Source organism: Gamsiella multidivaricata, assembly GCF_025024155.1.
Source record: "Gamsiella multidivaricata strain RSA 2152 chromosome Unknown BC939scaffold_94, whole genome shotgun sequence".
Lineage (NCBI taxonomy): Eukaryota > Fungi > Mortierellomycota > Mortierellomycetes > Mortierellales > Mortierellaceae > Gamsiella > Gamsiella multidivaricata.
This window is the reverse complement of record NW_026251802.1, coordinates 70,796-90,463: the sequence shown is the minus strand read 5'-3', so window position 1 is coordinate 90,463 and position 19,668 is coordinate 70,796. Positions and strand designations below refer to the sequence as shown.

The following is a 19,668-nucleotide window of genomic DNA, read 5'->3' as shown; positions in this document are numbered from 1 at the left end:
AGTTGCAAGATATTCACATATATGATGTCCGATGAAGTGAGAAGTCGTGGCAATAAAGTCCACCCCTCTGGAGTCGTTGTACGGTAATGTTCGCTGATCAGGCCTCCATTGTACCTTTATAATACCGTTTCACGAGGGTAAGCCGATGACGGATACTCAATAATGAGACGATCGGAGATCGGGGAAACATTGCATTTAATAGTGCAAAGGTGGCGAATGATCAAGCTTGGCATTCTCTGTTGGTTGTATCTCGTTGCGTGGGTTGCTGACGATGGCAGTCAGTACCTGTCGATGATGCGGTGTTATCCGGACAATCTGGACGAATGCATACAAGACATATATGTGAAGAAGACTCTGGTTCAGGAACAGACCGTTTATTCTTCTATTCTGGGAGCGGTGCTCTTCCCCGTAATTTAATAGCAAAAGTTCTCATAGGCTTTGGTCCTTTGAAGGTTGACCGTGTTACTTGACTGATTTCCCTATCCTCCATTGCATCCCTAGCGACCTATCTAGATTTGCGCCTACCTGCGTACGTTGGAAACAGCGATGATGGCGATGTGGGTGGACATCTGTGTCAGGCCGTGGCAAAGCTACTCGTATATCGCTGATCGTGCTTCGTGTCAAGCGACTAGCATCTATCAGTGTGATGGCTCTTTATCAAAGCCTTTTGTTATTGTGGTAATGCCTTTCTTTATTGTGGAAAGTCTTTGTTATGGTGATAATGCTTTTTTTTATTGTGGAAAGTCTTTGTTATTGCGGAAAGTTTTTTTTATTGTGGGAAAGCAGACATTGCTTCTCGCCTATAAGTATTCTGCCACACACTTCACAGCTTTCTTCGTCACACTTTTCTTTCACCTTTTCACTCTTTCAGCGCAAGCGACACCATCAATAGCACCTTTTCCTATCTTTTTCTACCTTTCGTTCATCATCCTTTCTCCTCATCGCCCTTTGCCCGCAGTTCGCTATCCATATACACCTTCACGCTAGATACTATACGCCTGTAGAAAAGGTAATGTACCCTCCAAGCCTATCCTTCCATATCCTCAGCGTCCTTACGAGAGGGTTTCACTAACACTGCTAAGCTTCCAACCCACCATAGTGACCACAGCATGGGCATAAGAGGCCTTTACAGTGCTCTGAAGAAGCACGGTTTGGATCCAGTTGCCGCAGATCCTCAAGATTACCAGAACCAAGCTGTTGAGGTTGACCTCTTCGGCGCGTTTTATGGATCCCTCGTCCGCCAGATCACGGATGATTATGACCCAAGCAAAGTCCGAACTGTCGGTCTCGCGATGGCAGCGCGTTTGGCGAAGGACTTTACCCCTGCGCAATGTACGATTCACATCGATGGCGCCCCATCCCAACAGAAGCGGAACGAGCACATCAGGCGAAAGAACAGACTGACAACGGACCTCAAGAAGTTGCAGACGAACTTGAAAGTCATGAGCACGAAGTCGTCGAACGGCCAATGGACCTCGAAGAGCGTGGTAGCGAGGATCAAGAAGGGCCTCCGCGATGTATACAGATTTGATGCAGCAGCCAAGCAGACACTCCGGGATGCCTTACGAGAAAAGGGGTTTTCTGTCTGCGCTTGCAGGACCGAGGCCGACACCTGCTTTGCACGCACACTGACCATGGCAGCCGGTAGCTTCGTGGTGTCAGCAGATTCTGATCTGTTGATATATCCGTCGGTCACCAAGGTTTTGCGGCCGATATTCCACGGCCTGGCCTATGCATTGTACACCAAGGAGAGTGTTACCAATGCACTTCACGTTCCCAGCGCAGACTATGTGACGTTGCTGGGCATCGTGTCCAAGAACGACTATACCGAGAACATTCCCGGCCTTGGAACAGTTCGCAACCTGGAGATCATCCGCGCTCTACCCCAGTCGCCCGATATCCGCCATATGCTCGATGCTTACAGATTCATGGCAGCCATCAAAACCCACGAAGTTATCGACCAGATCCGATTCAAGCCATCGGAAGACATCTTTTTGGATCTCGAGGAGAAAGTGCTCCAACTGCAGCCAGGAGATGAGGCCGCCGATGAGGACATGCTCGGCTTTGGTTTCAACATTGCAGCACCGCAGTTCCGGCACCTCAAGCTGCAGCGATTTGCCGTCGCTGCATATCAGCATGCGAGTAGAAGGTAATTTAAGTGCGACACCACTTCATTCACGCACGCGTTGTACAGACATCAAATTCTCTAACACCTTTTGCATAGCGATGCATGCGTGTACTTACTAGTGCGGTTCCCTTTTACGTTGCAAGGAACTCAAAGCGTAACCAGTTCCGGCCGATCTTTTCAGACAAGAAATCGATCCTACCACGACAATCGATTGACTTCTCGACTGCCGTACCTCACGACCGCCCACAGCCAAAAGCAAAGCCCCCCGTCAAGACTCGGAAGGCGGTCGTGAAGAAGAAGAACAAGAAAAAGAGGAAGAAGGGGGCATTGCAGAGGAAACGGAAAGGGGTGGGCTCCGCCGACCCATCGAACCCATGGCCCACTTCTGCAACTGCAGTGGACCGCCGCCTCCGCAAGCTGCATATAACCAAGGTACTCACTGTGGGGAGTATCCAGGCCAACATAAAGCGAATGGATCAGATCTCGGTTGCAGAAAGCAAGCTCCTTTCAGACAGGCTACGTTCAACGGTTGCGATCCTTAATGCGATCCAGATGCATATGTACGAGGCCATTGCACTGGATATTGCGCGGCTTGTTCGTTCCAAAGACACAGCAACAGATGTGACACAGCGGAAGGAGGATATTGCAGACATTCTCGACAGCAAGGCCTTCTACTTTGCACTCAACACACTCTTGTGCAGTAGTCAAGAAGGACGAGTTTCCCAGGCTGTTTGAATATCGGTTGCCCCCGCGCGCAGAATGAGCACTCGAAATACGCCGTTGGTCCCTGACGTCCCGCAGCCGCAAGTACAGGCACAGGCACAACCACAACCAACAGCCACCCATGCCCGACGTGGCTTTGATGCGTACACGACGCTCACCGGCTTTGTCCCCTTTCGCCAACGAGAACCAGAGATGTTCCCTTCGATGGTCTCGAGGCTTGCTGTTGCGGTAGTCTACAATGCAGTGCGAGTCCATTACTATGGCGCAAAGGTATATTAAAGAGTGTGCAAGATGTATCCGTTGTGTTCCTTGCTTTTCGGAGCACTAGTGTTGACCATTAGCTCTTCAGATTTCTTTAATAGTTTTCCGAGAACGAAGAGCGCCCCGAAGCTGTCAATCCGATCGACTACTTCTTCGAAAAGAATACCGAGAAGCGCATGTTTGCAGACTTTGTCAAGGCAAAGTTTGCAGCTGGCTTCGTGTCCTTGTCAAAGGCGGACCTTGTCCATTTATTCTATACAAGCAATACGACACGGCCGATTATAGCCCGATTGCTGAGCGATACAGCAGCCCACACTGCGGAAGCCAAGGTCGTCGGCAAGAGAGGGATCCTCATTGAGAAGCTGCTATACAGACTGCACCCGGCGATGCGCTTTGACGGGTATTACAGGAAGGTTTCGCTTCAGAGTGACAGACAGCACCACACAAGGTTCAAGCTTCGGGGCATCATCTGCACGAACGGACTGGTGTTGCATCTTCTTGCGCATGACACAACGACAACGCGACGCCGAGCACCCCGCCAAAGCATTAGGGGCGATGACGACGATGAAGAAGAACACGACGACGACGACGATGATGACGACAACGACGAGGATGTGACCCTGTTCCACGATGTTGACGGTGACTATGACCTCGACGACGCGTTTCTTGAAAGTGGAGGGGACGAATCTGGTACAGTACAGATCCGGTCGCAGCTGCAGCAGGACCCGCCAAGAAGAAACGCATCACGCTCCCGTCTTCGACGCCAGAAAGTTCAAAGCGGCAGAGGCTGTCGATACACCAACTGCCACCCGTAGACCCTACTGCGGCTGTTTCGTCCTCATCCAGCTCAGAAGCCTCATCTGTTCCAACGTCAGGCGCAGATACGATCAATGTCACACGCAACACCATCAACTGGAAGCGAAGTTCAAAGATCCTAGAAAACGCGGAGGTGCGCTTCAACTCTCCTGGCACTTGTCCACCAGGCGGTACTGTGGTCATCGGCATTGACCCGGGTGAGGTTTACGCAATGACAGCGACAAGAATCAATCCCGCCTTACCTACGAAAAGAGAGTCTTTACGAATCCGCAGGGCATTCCTCTACAGGCCTTACATGCTCTTCAAGCGTTTCCTAGAAAAGCAGAAGGCCGCGGCACGCATTGATGTTCTTGAGGCAAGACTGCCCTCATTTACTGTGGAGAAGATCGAGGAATATCTGGCGTATCTGGAGGCGCCTGGTACGGACGGCACTGCCGCGCTCACCACGAGAGTCTGCCTTTTTAACTCTTACAACTGTCAGTGGATGCTAAGGAAGCGCTGGGATCTTCAAAAGGCTCAACAGGCAACGTATGACTACGCAGTTGCGGCCTTGCTTGACCTCGCCGTCAGCAAGGACTTTGTTGGTCAGCCACTGAGCTCGCAGGATGGTGTAAAAGTGGTGTTTGCAGTAGAATTAGGCTCTTTTGATTCGCAAACTGGCCTGCCAAGCAAGCATAGCGCACTCGAGAAGAAATTTGTCGACAAGGTAGGAAGGAAAAAAAAAAAAAAGAAAAAAAAAAGGGTGGCATACCATCTCTCATCCGCACTGCAACTTTTTCTCATCTTTTTGTTTGTTCCTTGACGCTGCTGATAGGCAAAGGCTATGGGACACACTGTGGTCGGGGTGCACGAGTACTACACCAGTGCTCGGTGCCCTCGTGACCAGTGTATGGCGTTCTTGGAGTCCGACAAGAGGCGGTCAAAGTGCTGCTGAAGCTGTCAAATGTACTTTGATCGCGATATTGTCGGCTCTGAGAACATTGCCACCGTGTGTCTGTCGCAAACCCAGAACCAGTGTCGGCCTGCCAAGTTCATGCCCATCAACATAATCATAGGGGGTCGGAACCCTCATTCAAAATTTGTAAGTTCAACATACAAAAAATAGCGTGCATGAACACCCAACCCATTCGGAATTCTAGCCAGTCATTTTTTACTTGATTCTGGTAGACAGATACTGTAGCCATAGTGACACCAACCTCAATCAATCCGCTGATATCTCTGATAGAAAGGCATATATACAAAAAACGCATTGCTTTGTTGACCAGTTCCTTTCGTAGCACAGCAATCTTTATCCTTTTCAAACCGCCGTTAAAGTTGTGTAGAGAAAACATGTTCATGAGTGTTACCATACATCGTATAAGCAAAGGGAATATGCGTTAGTACTCTTTGCCTCATCTCAAGGCGCAGTTGCGTCAGTAAGCATATCAGCACCAACGGTAAAAAAATACCTTAAGGCAGACGGGACCAAACCATCCCTCGCGTCTACGTGCCAGGCAGGGCATAAAGCGATAGTGTTTTTCTAGCCGCCCTTATGTAAACGCGTCCCATCGACGACTAATGTAGAACTAGCCACTGTGGAGAATGAAATTAAAGCTGTAACTACTGACCTCGACAGAAGAACAAATATAAAAGCAGACGGCAAGGAAAAATGGATAGAGGAAGAGAGCTGTCTCCAGCGACCATAGTACAGCGAAACCTTCTGACACTTGCTCGAATATGGCGCGAAGAGAATGTCGATGGTTGCTGGTCCTGAGCCTGATCTGATTGTGGACTCAGTCTAGGTTACTCATGGAGATGACAGGCGGCGTAAACATTTCGTTTAAAGACGACCGCTTTATTTCATGGATATCCAGCTACCCAATGGACTACAAATCCTCCAATCGCAACGCACTTGCACTGGACGTGAAGCGAGCGGCGGTACTAGCCGTTAATACCGTTGATATAATGGGACTCACGGGGGCCGCCGCAGAGGAGGTCGCTGCCTCTGTAGGCTTACTGATCGTAGGCTCAAATAACATCCGCCGCCTCTGGAGCTCTGAAGTTGCAAACGCAAATGGAACAGGCCGCGTTACTGGTCGACGCAGCTTCGACATGGGTGGACCGGGTTGTGACTTTGATCTTGATTTCGATCTGGAGGTGGTTGTCGTCAAAATCGGTGCTTTGGGAATCGGTGGTGTCGAAGGCCCCTCTTCGCGTCGAGGCGGCCCTGTGATCGAACAAAGATGAGTCTTGGTGCGCGTCTGATCTACGCTTGGAACCACCAGCGGATTGAACCCCGAGAGAGTCACAGGAGTGGCAGACATCCTGATAGCAGCCGTCGCTGCAACTCCTTTTCGACCGAACATCGTCGTCTGAACTCCTGCTCCTATGGTTTGAAGGTTATTCCTTTCCGGTATGGTAGGTTGAGACAGCTTGTGTATATCGCTAGGCCTGGAATGACTAACAGCAGCCTTTTCTGTTCTGACCATGTTCTTCAACCGCATTGCTGCTGCACCGTTGACAACTTCCTTCGCTTTCAAATCACTCTCAGCAACCACACTCCTCGTTTTTCTTTTGCTGAATTCTGGCGACACTGGTACAGTGAGTGGTCTCTTTTGGATGCGAGGCACGCCTAAATCTCCAGCACTGGTGAAAACCTTCGGATTTAATGGCCTAGCCTTGAAGCGAGGCATACGTCGCAGTCGGAGAGCGTCACGTTCCTGAGTCGATGGAATGCTGTATGGTGAAGAACGGCGTTTAGGACTGGTAGGTGGCGACAAGGATGCAATGAGACTTGGTAGCTGGTACTGAACCCTTGCCGAGTCCTATGAAGATACATTAACAAATTAAGTGTGATGAGTAATTACAGAAACGACTTAAAGAGATCGCTTCGGCTGATTCATTGTTTGCGTACTATTCGGAGCGCCGAGCGAAGGTCAAAAGCTATTAATCCATTTGTGTTAGAGGGTGCCATGGTATAAGCAGGTAGCATCTCCGTATCCACCTCTGATGGTAAACTGACATCTGATCCAGATGGTGGCGTTCTGAGTTGCGAAACTGGTGTCACAATCGTCGAATGTTGCTGGGGCTCGGTATCTTTTACAACTGGCATGATCTTAGAGGCAACTGTATTACAGCTACCCATCTTGGAAACCCTTGGCGCCAAAGGTTGAGAGAAATCGAGCGCGCTGCGAGAGAATGCTGTGGTGGACAATGCTGGAGACTGTGTGTCGCTTCCATTATTCTTAGTTGCGTCGGAGCTCGGGGGTGTCATGGTGGCAATTTTCTTTGGATCATTTGCCGCCGGTATTGCTAGCTCAGGTCTGGATACAAATTTGAATGACTGCTCCATGGCAGATATCGAGCGCTTGATACCATTCATATTCCTATTCTCATCAACTTTCGTTAAAGCAGAAGATGGCTTGGTGCGGCTGTTGATAATGTTGGATGTCGACTGGACATTGGAAGAGGAGCCAGTGGGCCTGTTGCTGCTCAGTTTACGGAAGATTGTCTTTGGCGAAGACGACGCGTGTTGCATGATCGACTTTCGAGCAAAGGCCATGATGGCAGAATTGACTGGGATATCCTCCTCTATCGTGGTTGACTGCCGTTGTTGTTGATCATCTTGATGCTGTTGCTGATCATGTATGCTGTTCTGCGCTAACATAGCCTGATCCTCACCGTCCAAACGCTCCTCCAAGTTCATGTCAACTTTGAGGCCCTTCATAATAAAGTCGTAGTATTCTCGATTGGGTGGCGCCTTTGGGGTCGTACTTGAGCGCTGTGAGTCTCCTGTATATTCAGTGATACTTGGATTCAAGGTGACTGTCGAGGTAACGCTATTGATGATCGTTGGCGGTATACTTGAAGATGTTACGGTCGCTACAGCTGTTGTCGGAACAGCTCTTGTCGTATTTGAGGCTACTGTCGAAGGCGGCTCCGACTCTGTTGTTGATTTTATTGCGATTCTTGCGGTTGTATTTGAAGGCAGGACCCGCGTCAGAATCAGCCTCTGAGGCTTCTTGTGTGGTGCCTGGTTCCCTATTGGATGCTTAAACGGCTGATATCCAGTGTTTGTGGTGGAGCTGCTTTCGTGGCCGTGTTTATACAGCTTTCGCGCCGGTGGTTCGAGAAATGGATTGTCGTTCCTAATCATTGTCGTGGTAGACTGGGTATGGGTAGGGATCACTGAGCTCACACTTGATGTATTCGGCGCAAGTGATGAAGCTAATTTCGAGACAAAGTTGAAGGATGAGAGGGCCGACAATGCCTGCATCGGCTTTTCAGTGGGTCGGCCTGCCATTCTAAATTACTACTATGGCTGAATCCTGCTTTCCTTGTCAATCGAAATTGGTGGCGACTCCCAAAATGGATAAGAACGACAGCTCAAACACTGTTCCCTGCAAGCTGAGCCTTCTAGTGCCTGACTCCAATCCTTGTCCCATCCTTAACATGTATTCCAAGTCCAACAAAAGCGCCTACAAATAGAACATACAAACAGACATTACATTAGTACAGTCCAGCCCATGAAGCCGATCAACTAGATAGGATCTGAACGTCAAACCAACTCTGGATTGTCTCTGTAGAGCTGATAGTGCTTTTGTAGACAAGGACGGGGATCTGCTGCTTGGACGGACCAACCAGACCTGCAATCAGCGTCAATCCCACATGCTATGAAGAGTGTTCGGTTTGGATGCTATAGGGCAAGATCCATGTGCTGTCAGTCTTCAGAAGACAGAAGTCACTATTGAATGCTTTCAGCAAAGAACACATTCCAATATAGATGCATTTTACGTTGCAGAGTCTCAACGATGATGTCGATCTTGATGTCGCACCTGTCGCTGTTGACGAACTTGACCTTGAGGTCATTGGACTCTTCTTTGATAAGGTTGGCACAAGGCATGAGTACAAGATACTGGTTGTGAAGCCGTTTTTTTTCTCAACAGGATGACATCCAATTGATGCTTACGTCCTGCGATCGCGTTTGGGAATTCGGTAAGACACCTCGATATCAAGGACGTGTAGGGTCTGCATACCTTGAGTTGCCTGCTCATCGGTCGCGTCGCTTGCCTCGCCAATAACTAAACGAACCATCCCCAATGGAACAGATCATGCAGTCATTATTTCGTTCGATGCATCCATTCAGTATTTTTCTACAATTTCCGCAAGGGCTTGCTTTCTTCCCGGAAGCACATATGCCAGATCGGTCGAGCCATAACCCTCGATTCAATTGTTGGCAGGTAAAATGATATTTTGCGCGCAAAGATCAACAAACAAGCCCATGAAAGTTCTTTTGTTTTGACTGGGGGTAAGGATGGAATGAAGTGGGAAGACGAGGATTTCAACACGATGGATCAATTGGGAGTGGGAAACTTAGACGAGCAAACCTCACGACGAAGGCCCGTGGGTTCCTCCCGGACTCGAATATCTTAAGGGTGGCATCGGATTAGAAAGACATGGGTGTACCCTGTTGTCAGCGTGCACTCCCCTTGCGCCTATGCACACAAGACATGGACTATGCATGCATGCATGCATGTTTATGTGGTTGTAATAGATGGATGGGGTGGGATGGTCTTTTTTGTGGGGGAAGGCAGGTCCACCTCCACACCAATTTTTTTTTTCTCCTGAAACTGCAGATTTGTTCTCTCGACGTGATCCAGACGCGTCTCGGGCCCTGAAAAAAAAAAAAAAAAACAGGCACAAGAGCTTATTTGATCGCTCCACCTCGGCTTTGCCACCATTTTTTTTTGCCACAAAGGGGCCGACAACCCTCTTTACCCCCTCTTCTTCATCCTCAACTTCGACTTCGTCTTCTTCTCCCCCCCTTTTGCTGCTCTCGTCATCTTTCCATCTCCCATCTCTCATTCTTCCTTTCATTTACACGCGATCTTCCCGAGAGATCTTTGCCCCGCGTGATATCTCCATATTTCGGCAGCAATACATTCCTGTAAAGAAAATTGAGTGTTGCTCCGCTTTTTGCGTAAGTCCTTGAGCGGGATGTCAGACTATCGCATGTTGTGCAACATGTTTTGTTTGTTGTTGCTGTCAACTCATCCTTCTCTCCTTTTCTTTTCTTCTCTTCTCCACACAAGCAAGCTCGCATTCACTCCCACAGAGAACATCATCCATTGACTCAAGAACCATCTCATTACACACTCCTCATTCATCTCACAACATGACAAACGCAATGCCAAGCATACCCCAAGAAACCCTGCAGCGGCTCTTGCAGACGCTCACCGACCTGGCCTCCGATGACAACGATACCCGCATTTCTGCTGAAACCGTCCTCAACAGCGAATGGATGGTCAAGCAGCCCGATGCCCTCCTTCTGGGGCTCGCGCATTTCACCCGGAATAGCGAAGTGACCGATGTATGTCCTTCAATACCGAACATTGATCAAAAAACATAAACAAAAAAATGCCAAAAAAGTTATTGAGTATTGCCATCTCAAGCGACCATGCTTTATTCGTGTCTTAGTTGCGTTCATTCGCTGCAGTGTTGATGCGTCGAGTCGCTTTCAAGTCCGCTCCGGAGCAGCAACAACAACAGGGTTCGAAGAAAACTTCCACAACAGAAGTGACCTTGTGGGATGTTACACAGGAAGCGACCAGAACTACGACCAAGGCTCTCTTCCTCGAGTCGCTCTCGCGTGAAAATCACAGGTCTGTTCGGAACAAGATCTGCGACACCATTGCAGAAATGGCGCGCGCGTCCAGCACAGGAACAAAAGAACGTAAGTCACCTCACCATCCAGCGGTCCTTCACATTCCGCTTTTCTTTTGTGTGTATGGGAGGGGGGAAACAAAGTTAAAAATGACTCGGCTAAGAAGTAAGGTTATGTGGGGTTCTTCAATATTTGATAGAATCCTGGCCAGAGCTCTTGCCAGCGTTGTTCGAATGTGCGAACTCGACCAGATCAGAACTCCGAGAGTCTGCCTATAGGGTCTTCGCCTCAATGCCCAGTCTGATCGTTACTCAGCCAGCAGACACACTGCACAACATGTTTGCAGAAAGCTTCAAAGACGCCGACCTCCACGTAAGAGCATGCCTTTAACTGGTGCGTAGCTCGCCGTCTCTTTATTTTAGACCGTGATTGTCCTTAACCAATATTGCATCACTATATGCTCCATCGAAAATAGGTCCGGCTGGCAGCAACGAAGGCCGTGGTAGCCTGCATGCTCGACGCCGATCACGATTCCCGATACACGCTGTTCCCACTCATGCCCTCTATGCTCGACACACTTCGTGCGCTCCTTGCGTCCAAAGACGAGACTGGACTGGTCGAAGGACTGGTTGCCATGATTGAGCTCGCAGAGCACTCGCCACGGCTTTTCAAGCAGGTCCTCCTCCTGATTCATCCATTCATGCTAAGCATCATCAAAGACAAGACCCTTGAGGACCGGACACGTCAATCGGCCCTGGAGCTATTGCTCACACTCGCAGAGTGTACATCGAATTTGATCCGTAAGGTCCCAGACTTCGCGACGACACTTGTCCCCATCGCATTGGAGATGATGACTGAACTCGACGATGAAGAGGACGAGACCTGGTATACATCGGACGATCTGGACGAAGAGGATCCAGAGGCGAACTCGGAGACTGGGGAACGTGCAATGGATCGATTGGCACGCGCCTTAGGAGGAAAGGCGATTCTCCCCATTAGTTTCGTGTACATCCCACAGATGCTGGCGAGCAAAGAATGGAAGGCACGACATGCAGGACTAATGGCGGTATCAGCGATTGGCGAAGGGTGTGTCAAGGCTATGGAAGGTGAGCTCGCAAAGATTATCCAAATGGTGCTACCCTTCCTAAAAGACCCGCACCCGAGAGTGAGATATGCAGCCTGCAACGCGATCGGGCAAATGGCGACAGATTTCGCGGGTGTCATCCAAAAAAAGTATCATGCGATCATCCTAACGAATTTGATCCCGGTCATGGACGACGCACCGTATCCAAGAGTCCGGGCACACGCTGCAGCGGCGCTGGTGAACTTTTGCGAGGCAGCCGAGAAACGCATCCTTGAGCCGTATCTGGATGCAATCTTCGAGAGACTGCTGTCACTGCTGAACACGGGTACGACGTACGTCCAGGAGCAGGCGATTACAACGATTGCGACGGTAGCGGATAGCGCAGAGGAAAGGTTCGTCAAGTATTACAGCGGGATTATGCCGCTGCTGATGAATGTCCTTCGACAGGCGATGGGTCAAGAGTACAGGCTGATGAGGGGAAAGGCCATGGAGTGTGCCAGTTTGATCGCGTTGGCGGTGGGAAAGGAAGTATTTGCGCCGCATGCCCAAGAGTTTGTCAAGTTGCTGGTCCAGACACAGACTACGGCGACCGAGTCGGACGACCCACAAGTGGCCTATCTACTGGCAGCCTGGGCGCGTGTGTGCAAGGTCCTCGGGAAAGACTTTGTGCCGTATCTGGATATAGTGATGCCTCCACTGCTCGCGAGCGCGCAATTGAAACCGGATGTCGCAGTGCTGGACCCCGAGGATGATGTCGAGTCTAAGTACTCAACTGAGGATGGGTGGGAATTTGTTGGGGTGGATGGCCGACAGATCGGTATCAAGACCACGGTTTTGGAAGAGAAGTGCACGGCAGTCGAGTTGCTGATCTGCTATGCGCGTGAGCTCGGGTCAGGCTTCCGACCGTATATTGAAAAAGTGCGCGATATTGTTTTACCGCTCCTCAGATTCTATTTCCACGACGGAGTCCGACACGCAGCGGCTGCAACGCTTCCGCAGCTGGTCTCGTGCGCCAAGAAGTCGGAGCTTGGGCAAGAGTATTTAATCAGCTTTTGGCACGGGATTGCGATCAAGATTTTGGAAGTGATGAGTAAGGAGACAGACCTGGCGTTCTTGCACCAGCTCTATGCGACATTCTATGAGGCTGTGGATATCATGGGACCTGGACCGAATCTTTCGCCTGAGCTATTGGAGCTGTTTACGAGAGCCACAGAGGTTCAGCTGAAGGAGATGTTCGTGAGACTGAAGCGGCGGGAAGAAGAGGCTAGGGCGAGCGGAGGCGAAGAGGAAAAATCCGAAGGAGAGGAGGAAATCACTGAGGAGACCGTACTGAATGAGATTTCGAGGGCGTTCCACAGCGTGCTGAAAACGCATAGGGTCGGATACATGGTGCAGTTCAAATCTCTCGAGCGCGTAATTGGAATATACCTGGAAGACCCGAATCCGACGGCGCGACAGTGGGCGATCTGTGTTCTGGACGACTTTGTGGAATTTACAGGTCCACATTCGTGGCCGATCATGGTCCCGTTCCTGCCCATGATCCTTGAATCAATCTTGAACACAGCGCCGGATGTGAGACAGGCAGCCTGCTATGGGCTCGGACTGTGTGGACAGTTTGGCGGGCCTCAGTATGCGGAGGTGTGCAGCGTAGCATTGACGCCGCTGTTCCAGGTGATCCACGAGCCCGGGTCGAGGAATATCGAGAACGTGTTCGCGACCGAGAACGCTATCTCGGCGGTGACCAAGATCTGCCAGTTCAACCGATCGCAGTTTGATGTGAACACGGTGTTGCCGTCGTGGTTACAGACGCTACCGATTGTCAACGATGAGGTCGAGGCGCCATTCACGTACACATATCTGCTGGATCTTATCGAAGCGTAAGGAAACTATTTCTTTGTCACGTCGTTGTGTTCAAAGTGGTCTTGCAGGCTCTAACGTTTTGTTTATTCTTTTTATAGGCAACATCCTTCAGTGCTGGGTCTCAACAATGTCAATATGCCCCATCTAGTTACGGTGTTGGTCGAAGCCCTAGCAGCGGCGGTAGTATCGGAACCACTGACGACACGGATGGTGTGCACACTCAAGGCGATCCTGAGTACGCTGGACGGGACTATGGTAGCGACTATTTGGAACAGCATTGCGCCCGAGAAGAGGAAAACGCTACAAGATCTGAAGTACATCTAACTCCCTTAGACGATCATCATATATACGAAGTGCTTGCATTAGATATCAAATAAAGGACGGATGGTAGGTAAATGACAATATATTAAACAAAATGAATTAAGAAAGCAAAGTGGATGACTATGGATGGAGGCAATATGGACTCCTTGTACAAAAGACTTTCTAATAGGGGTAACTACCGTAGTTCTGCTGCTGTTGTTGCTGTTGCTGTTGATGTTGCAGCTGATGTTGTTGTTGCTGCATTTCCTGCTCGTACTGCAGCTGTAGGTTCTCGCGCTTCTCGAACGGGTTCTTGTGAGAAGAAGGCGACCGCGTGTAGGAGTCATCAGAAGGAACAAACGTGCTTGTCAGCAGCGATCCTGGACGATCGTTCTGAAACGTTCCTGACGATGATGAAGGCGATCTAATACTGCTACCGAGCTTTGCGTGCGCGGCTGCAATAGGCGTAGGTGATCTTGATCCCAAGGCCGGGCTCAAGAACTGTGTCGACCCAGGACGCGTTACTCCACCCAACTCCACCATCTCCGCCGTCCTCGACGTCGTAGCTGGGCTACCGGTAGTCACAGATGCCAGCTCATTGTATCGTGCTGCCTTTCCACCAGCAGTCGCACCAGCAGCGCCGCCTTGATGGGAGCGATCCATGGGCGGGAACAACGGGCCGGTGCTGATGGGTTCCCGCAGCTTTTTGGCCGACTGATCCTCAGCAGCGCGTTTATTGCTGTAGCGGATAACATAGAATCCAACGAAGCCGGCGAGCACGAGGGCACCGACAGCACAACCGACACCGATCACGATGGATTTGGTCCTGTCAGATACGACGATGTCCGAGGGCTGTGGGTCGTCCGCAGGCAGGGGATCGTCAGCGGATGCAGAACCTGGTGATGGGGTTGCGGCGCCTGTGCCGACCAACAAAATGACCTTGCACTTTCCGGAGCCGACACTACTCACGCCGGTGTCAGGATCGTCGTAGATCCAGTCGAACGCACCACGATATTGCTATTATGATAGAATGGAGATTGTGGTGGCGGAGTGAGGATTTTTGGTATATATCGTAGGGGGTTTCCATCACTGAGACGGCAGGGATCTTTCAGGCCTGGCTGCACAGAGACGCGAGTAGTGCAAATCAACAAAAGATTGGAGCGAATAAAAAGGCCAAAGAACCCAATTGCCTGATCCTGCAGGTCCTAAAGATCCTACCGCTCTTAGCCCCTGTTTTTCTTTTTGTTTAATGTCTTCATCCTTCTATTTTTGCCTCTCTGCAGTCAGTATGCGGTAGCGGTTGCACAGATGGCAGTTGTGGGCTACTAGGCCAGGAAGGAAGGGACCATAGGAGTGAAGGTGCTGGAGGGACTATAGGAAGATTTCGTTTTTTTTTTTTTTTTTTCCTTAGAGTGCAGGAGCACTCTAAACCTGAGCTGCTCACCATCGCTGGTTTACTTCAATCTCTTCTTGATGGCGTAGCTGTATCTTCTTTTTTTTATGAGGCCTCCGTCAGACTCTCTCGCGCATGTTGTGCTCCTGTGTAAGAGCTTGATGAATGATGACTTCAGCTCAAACACCCCATAAATTGCTCTCATGTTTGGGTTGTTCTTTTTGTCTTTTGGTGTATCCTTTGGGGTATGTTTGTTCGTGTCTGATGTTCGATGTTCCTGCCATGCAGTTTATCCATGTCCATGTGCGTCGTTCGCCCTGCTTTGATTCCATCACCTCTAACCCTTCCTCTGAATTCCTCATGATAGTCTTTTTCTTTTTTGCAACACATTGGCCACCTCATCCAATGCACCAATTTAAAAAAAAAAAAAGTGCGATGCACTGCATCCAGAAAGATAAAAAAAAGTCTCTACACGTCCCCTCTCAAATCCACGGAGTGTACTCGGTCGAATGTGGCTGTTGTTTCTTGTCCAAGCGGACAACGTTGAACGGACGAGTACAAAGGAGGATATTCTTTCTTCCCTCTGCAAATACCCATGAAGACAACAAAGAATGGAATTGCTAGATCGGGATCTCTTTTTTTTCGCGAGAGCAAACATGGCCCCTGTGAAAAAAAGAACCGATGCATGCAATTTGATAAGGCTCTGCTGATATCCCAAAAGTCCCGCTCTGAACATATGTGGTATACATAAAAAGGAAACCAGCGGTCCAGAAAAGGGCACATGAAACGGATGGAGGAGCTCGACAGAAAGGCATTGAAATATAAATGTACATAAAACGGAGATTTAGGGAGAGGGGAAGGGAAGAACGAAGGGGCTTTCTAGTACTTACATTCAATGTGCAGTCTTGCGAGAAGGCGCTCAGGGTCGAGTTGACGACCCAAGTGACGGGTGAAGGCGAGGTCATGTTGAGGGTGGTGATGGTCTGAACCATCTTGTTGTTTTGCTCACAGTACAGATTGAGGTTGAAGGTCTCGAGTGATATTGACTGCGTGTCGTTCCACTGGAACTTGAGTGTTGATCCAATGTGGAAGGTGTCTGCACCAAACTGTGTGCAGAGGATATCTGCCTGTGCTGGGGCAGGTGCGAGCGATAGCAGGCTAACCAGGCTGCCCGCAAATGCCATTGAGACAGCTGCAGCAGCCGAGGAGAAGATGTTGGGCCGTACTTGCATTTTTTCTCACAACTCTCTATGTAAAATGTGCTGTGTAGGGATGTATATGGTTAGATATGAGCTTAAGGCGAGAAAGGGTGAGGGGTCGAGATGGAGGTGAAGGTGGAGGTGAAGGTGAGGAGAGAAAGTGAGATGGTTCCTGCAGTTGGGATAGATTGAAAAAAGGCTAAGCAAAAGAAAAAGAGACTAGTTGAGCATGTTACCGAAATATATGAGTGCGCGAGAGAAGAGAAGGAAGAGGAATGTGGTCTTGCGTGGCGGGTTTTGCGCGATCATATATCGCGACCAAGATAGACACGGCAGCAAAGTTTTTTTTTTTTTTTTGGCCCACTCTGCTTTTCTAGCGATGACATGGAGAAGAGACGACTCTGTTGGTGTTGTGTCTCTTGTTTACTGTTGTTCCTTATGGTTGTATTCGATTATACTGAAGATGTATTTGTAGATATATGTATATGTGCGTGTGTTTGTGTGTGTGCCTGTTTGGTCCCTTAGTACGAATTAGGGCGTTTGTGTGGACTGGTGCCTTTTTTTTTTTTACTCACCTTTCTGAGGGAGGACGCGTCGATCGATGCAGAAGGGCAATGGGCGTTGAGATGGACACGAGAGAGAGTATGTGCGTGTGTGTGTGCGCGAGAAAAGTGAAACCTTGGGCTGATTTTTGGTGCCTGAACAATTGATGATGGGAGAGATAATAAGATCTCGCGCGAGAAATAAAAATGAATGCGAAAAAGAGAAGGCGGGGTCGTTACAAGGAAAGAAGGTTGTTCGTGTCAAAAAAAAAAAAGGGAATGCAACTGGATGCAATGTTGAATGCAGCAGAAATGAATGTGAATGAAAGGAGCAGAGGTGGCCTAAAAAGAAAAAAATTCAGGCACCATCACTTATTATTTCTGAAATTCATTTCTGTCCCTTTTGTTCGCTCGTGACAAGGATATCTTTATCATCATAGTCTAGCGTAAATCATGTCCAAAAACAAACGGCGGAGTGGAAATAGGTTACCCGGCACGCTGGCGGCACTGAACCGGGACGGTGCCCATGACCATTTTCATTTAATAAATCTATTGTTATTGTGGTTGCTGCCTCTTTTGGGCAGACTTCGTCCTAAAACGAACGCTCATTTCTTATGAGCATCCGTTGCAATACGGACTATGTTGGCTATCTCAATTTACAAGCTACAGCAGTATCAATTGCTCAGCTCTGCCTCACCTCTTCCTGTCGACGTATCCGCCTCGTCTGCCTGTCTCCTCCTTCTCTCCCTTTTTTCACCCCTCTGCACCTTCAATAGCGTACAGTACATGCACCTGAGGTGAAAAAAATATTAGTGTTCATAGTAAAAATAGCATAAAAGGCCTGCAAATCGCGATTTCATTCCTTGGACAATCGTTGGATCGTTCATCGCAGTAATCCCAATTTAAAAATGCAGCGAATAACTGTCACCCAGCGATTAAAATCAAACTCTTCACTCCCTGCAGCCATGGCATCAGTAAAAGGCGCGCGAGAAAGCCTTCCTGAGGTCCTGTCGATATTATCACCTCCATGATAGGCATCTTCATATGCCATGGCGGTATACACATACGTACTTTCTGTACTCAAAAAATCCATGCAATCGCCCCTCTCGGGTCCATTCAAGCCCCCTAATAAAACCTTTGGATTGGTAGTCAATAAATCTTGAATCCGCAGAATTTCAAGTGCGTGAAATGTGCTGTGCCTGATTTTTGTTCATATCATTCATGGAGTCTCACTGAGGGAGTAAGCTGGCGAGAAACTACTTAGTTTTCAGAGAGAACAGTACTTGTGTACGCGTGGATTACTGGTACTACAGATCGGACGGCACAATCTGGCGGCCCGGACCATTTTCCTTCAACACACTTGCATTTTCAAGGATACCCAATGCCCTCCTCTATTAAAATACGGCGTTTAAAGATGGAGACTGCAGTAGGTGCGGAGTACATGGTCCACTGCAGGGTGCAACCCCTCATGATAAAAATAAAGTGGGCGCGGCGTCAGGCATCGTGTTATCAATTGATCTGTCTGTATGGATCGCAACTAGGGAGACAGAAGAATGCCTTCGATTCCATGATAAGGAGGGCGAAGGACCGGGCTCTCGCTGTGGGATGCTGGCCAACGAAATGGGCCATGTGCATACTTTTGTCCTTTTCTGTCCACGAATACGAGTGCGTTTCTGTTGCCATGTGCGGATTGTAGAACGTGGAGTGAAGACGGCGAAGCAGGGTTTAGGTGGCTTAATTTCAAAGTCTCAGTAGTAGCTGCATTCTTCTATGTCACCATATCGGATATGAAGATAGGGCTCCATACGTTATTAAGGGAATCTTACATCTGTTTTGTTCGCCCGCTCTTTGGCAACAAACACAATGTGTGTTCGCAACAGGCCCTTCCATAGCAGGTACACGCTCAAAGGATATGATGAATGCATCATGGCATCATACTAGTGGTATTCCGCCCGATGCGACTTTGTCCTACATAGTGGCAGGAAAGGTTTATTCCTAGGAGACCATCGGAATTCACGCGTTAGATGCACAATTCCTACACTGAAGCATGCTTTGACTAAACGGCTGAACATTCCTCAGACACTTAGAGGGATCGCACTGCTTCAGCTAAATGCGCGGGTAGGCCACCCTTCACTTCGCGTCATTACAGCCCTTTCTATGCAATTCAAGCACTATCTCTCCTCTTATAATAAAAGAGACGCGTGGGTCGATGTTATATTTTGTTTCTCATGCTCTTGGACCCATGCTACCCATGCTACCCATGCTACCCATGCGAGAGTTGTCCTCTTGTCTCATTCCATGTACATTCAGCTAGGCAATTTGAATAAAGCTGATGATCATGTTGACAGGGAATGAATGATACCATGGGAGCGCATCATTTTTATTAAAGCCAGGAAGGTAGTTTTATATGCTCTACTAAGTTCAATTGCTCGCTGTTTTTTTATATACGACAGGCATACGGTACATTCATCTTTTAGCTGCGGTAGTGGTCAATGCCGAGGCCTGAATCTGACCTAATAGGGGTGTACCTGCAGGTGCTCTTCCATCCTCTCACTCCACCTCTACTACTTGGCTCTGCTTGTGAGTACAAGCCCATACTACCTCCCCCTCACCACCACGCCTTTCGTCTCTTCTGATTCAAAGCATCACTCCTTCTCTCAGCCCCCTTCTCCTCAACACCGCATGTCCCTCTCTCATCCTTTTTCATAGCATTCGCAAC

General features: G+C 49.1%; 7 protein-coding genes across 7 annotated transcripts; 4 read left to right on the top strand and 3 right to left on the bottom strand.

The window, feature by feature from the left end:
• Window positions 1-66: 66 nt before the first annotated feature.
• Window positions 67-1,125, top strand: BC939DRAFT_330964 (uncharacterized protein). Its single transcript, XM_051551591.1, has 3 exons — window positions 67-137; window positions 514-1,009; window positions 1,100-1,125. The coding sequence occupies exon 2, from the start codon at window positions 547-549 to the stop codon at window positions 985-987; it is 441 nt and encodes a 146-aa protein (XP_051407479.1). The 5' UTR covers window positions 67-137; window positions 514-546; the 3' UTR covers window positions 988-1,009; window positions 1,100-1,125.
• Window positions 1,110-2,153, top strand: BC939DRAFT_481201 (uncharacterized protein; the record flags this gene model as incomplete). Its single annotated transcript, XM_051559004.1, has 1 exon — window positions 1,110-2,153. The coding sequence occupies one exon, from the start codon at window positions 1,110-1,112 to the stop codon at window positions 2,151-2,153; it is 1,044 nt and encodes a 347-aa protein (XP_051407478.1).
• A 779-nt stretch (window positions 2,154-2,932) lies between these two features.
• BC939DRAFT_466047 (uncharacterized protein) lies at window positions 2,933-5,009 on the top strand. Its single transcript, XM_051557598.1, is given in 4 exon segments — window positions 2,933-3,121; window positions 3,214-3,802; window positions 3,814-4,634; window positions 4,743-5,009. The coding sequence occupies 4 exon segments, from the start codon at window positions 3,044-3,046 to the stop codon at window positions 4,860-4,862; spliced, it is 1,608 nt and encodes a 535-aa protein (XP_051407477.1). The 5' UTR covers window positions 2,933-3,043; the 3' UTR covers window positions 4,863-5,009.
• A 618-nt stretch (window positions 5,010-5,627) lies between these two features.
• On the bottom strand, window positions 5,628-6,788 carry BC939DRAFT_330949 (uncharacterized protein). The gene has a single exon (XM_051551590.1). It carries the CDS (start codon window positions 6,598-6,600, stop codon window positions 5,794-5,796), a length of 807 nt encoding a protein of 268 aa, XP_051407476.1. The 5' UTR covers window positions 6,601-6,788; the 3' UTR covers window positions 5,628-5,793.
• Window positions 6,789-6,806: 18 nt separating this feature from the next.
• BC939DRAFT_481198 (uncharacterized protein) lies at window positions 6,807-8,810 on the bottom strand (the record flags this gene model as incomplete). Its single annotated transcript, XM_051559003.1, has 3 exons — window positions 6,807-7,746; window positions 7,772-7,948; window positions 8,743-8,810. 3 exons carry the CDS (start codon window positions 8,808-8,810, stop codon window positions 6,807-6,809), a joined length of 1,185 nt encoding a protein of 394 aa, XP_051407475.1.
• Window positions 8,811-9,666: 856 nt separating this feature from the next.
• On the top strand, window positions 9,667-13,947 carry BC939DRAFT_466044 (importin subunit beta-3). Its single transcript, XM_051557597.1, has 6 exons — window positions 9,667-9,887; window positions 10,000-10,277; window positions 10,385-10,640; window positions 10,771-10,943; window positions 11,047-13,532; window positions 13,614-13,947. Exons 2-6 carry the CDS (start codon window positions 10,083-10,085, stop codon window positions 13,837-13,839), a joined length of 3,336 nt encoding a protein of 1,111 aa, XP_051407474.1. The 5' UTR covers window positions 9,667-9,887; window positions 10,000-10,082; the 3' UTR covers window positions 13,840-13,947.
• Window positions 13,948-13,998: 51 nt separating this feature from the next.
• On the bottom strand, window positions 13,999-16,440 carry BC939DRAFT_507437 (uncharacterized protein; the record flags this gene model as incomplete). The annotated part of the gene is made up of 2 exons (XM_051560885.1): window positions 13,999-14,832; window positions 16,099-16,440. The coding sequence occupies 2 exons, from the start codon at window positions 16,438-16,440 to the stop codon at window positions 13,999-14,001; spliced, it is 1,176 nt and encodes a 391-aa protein (XP_051407473.1).
• Window positions 16,441-19,668: the final 3,228 nt, after the last annotated feature.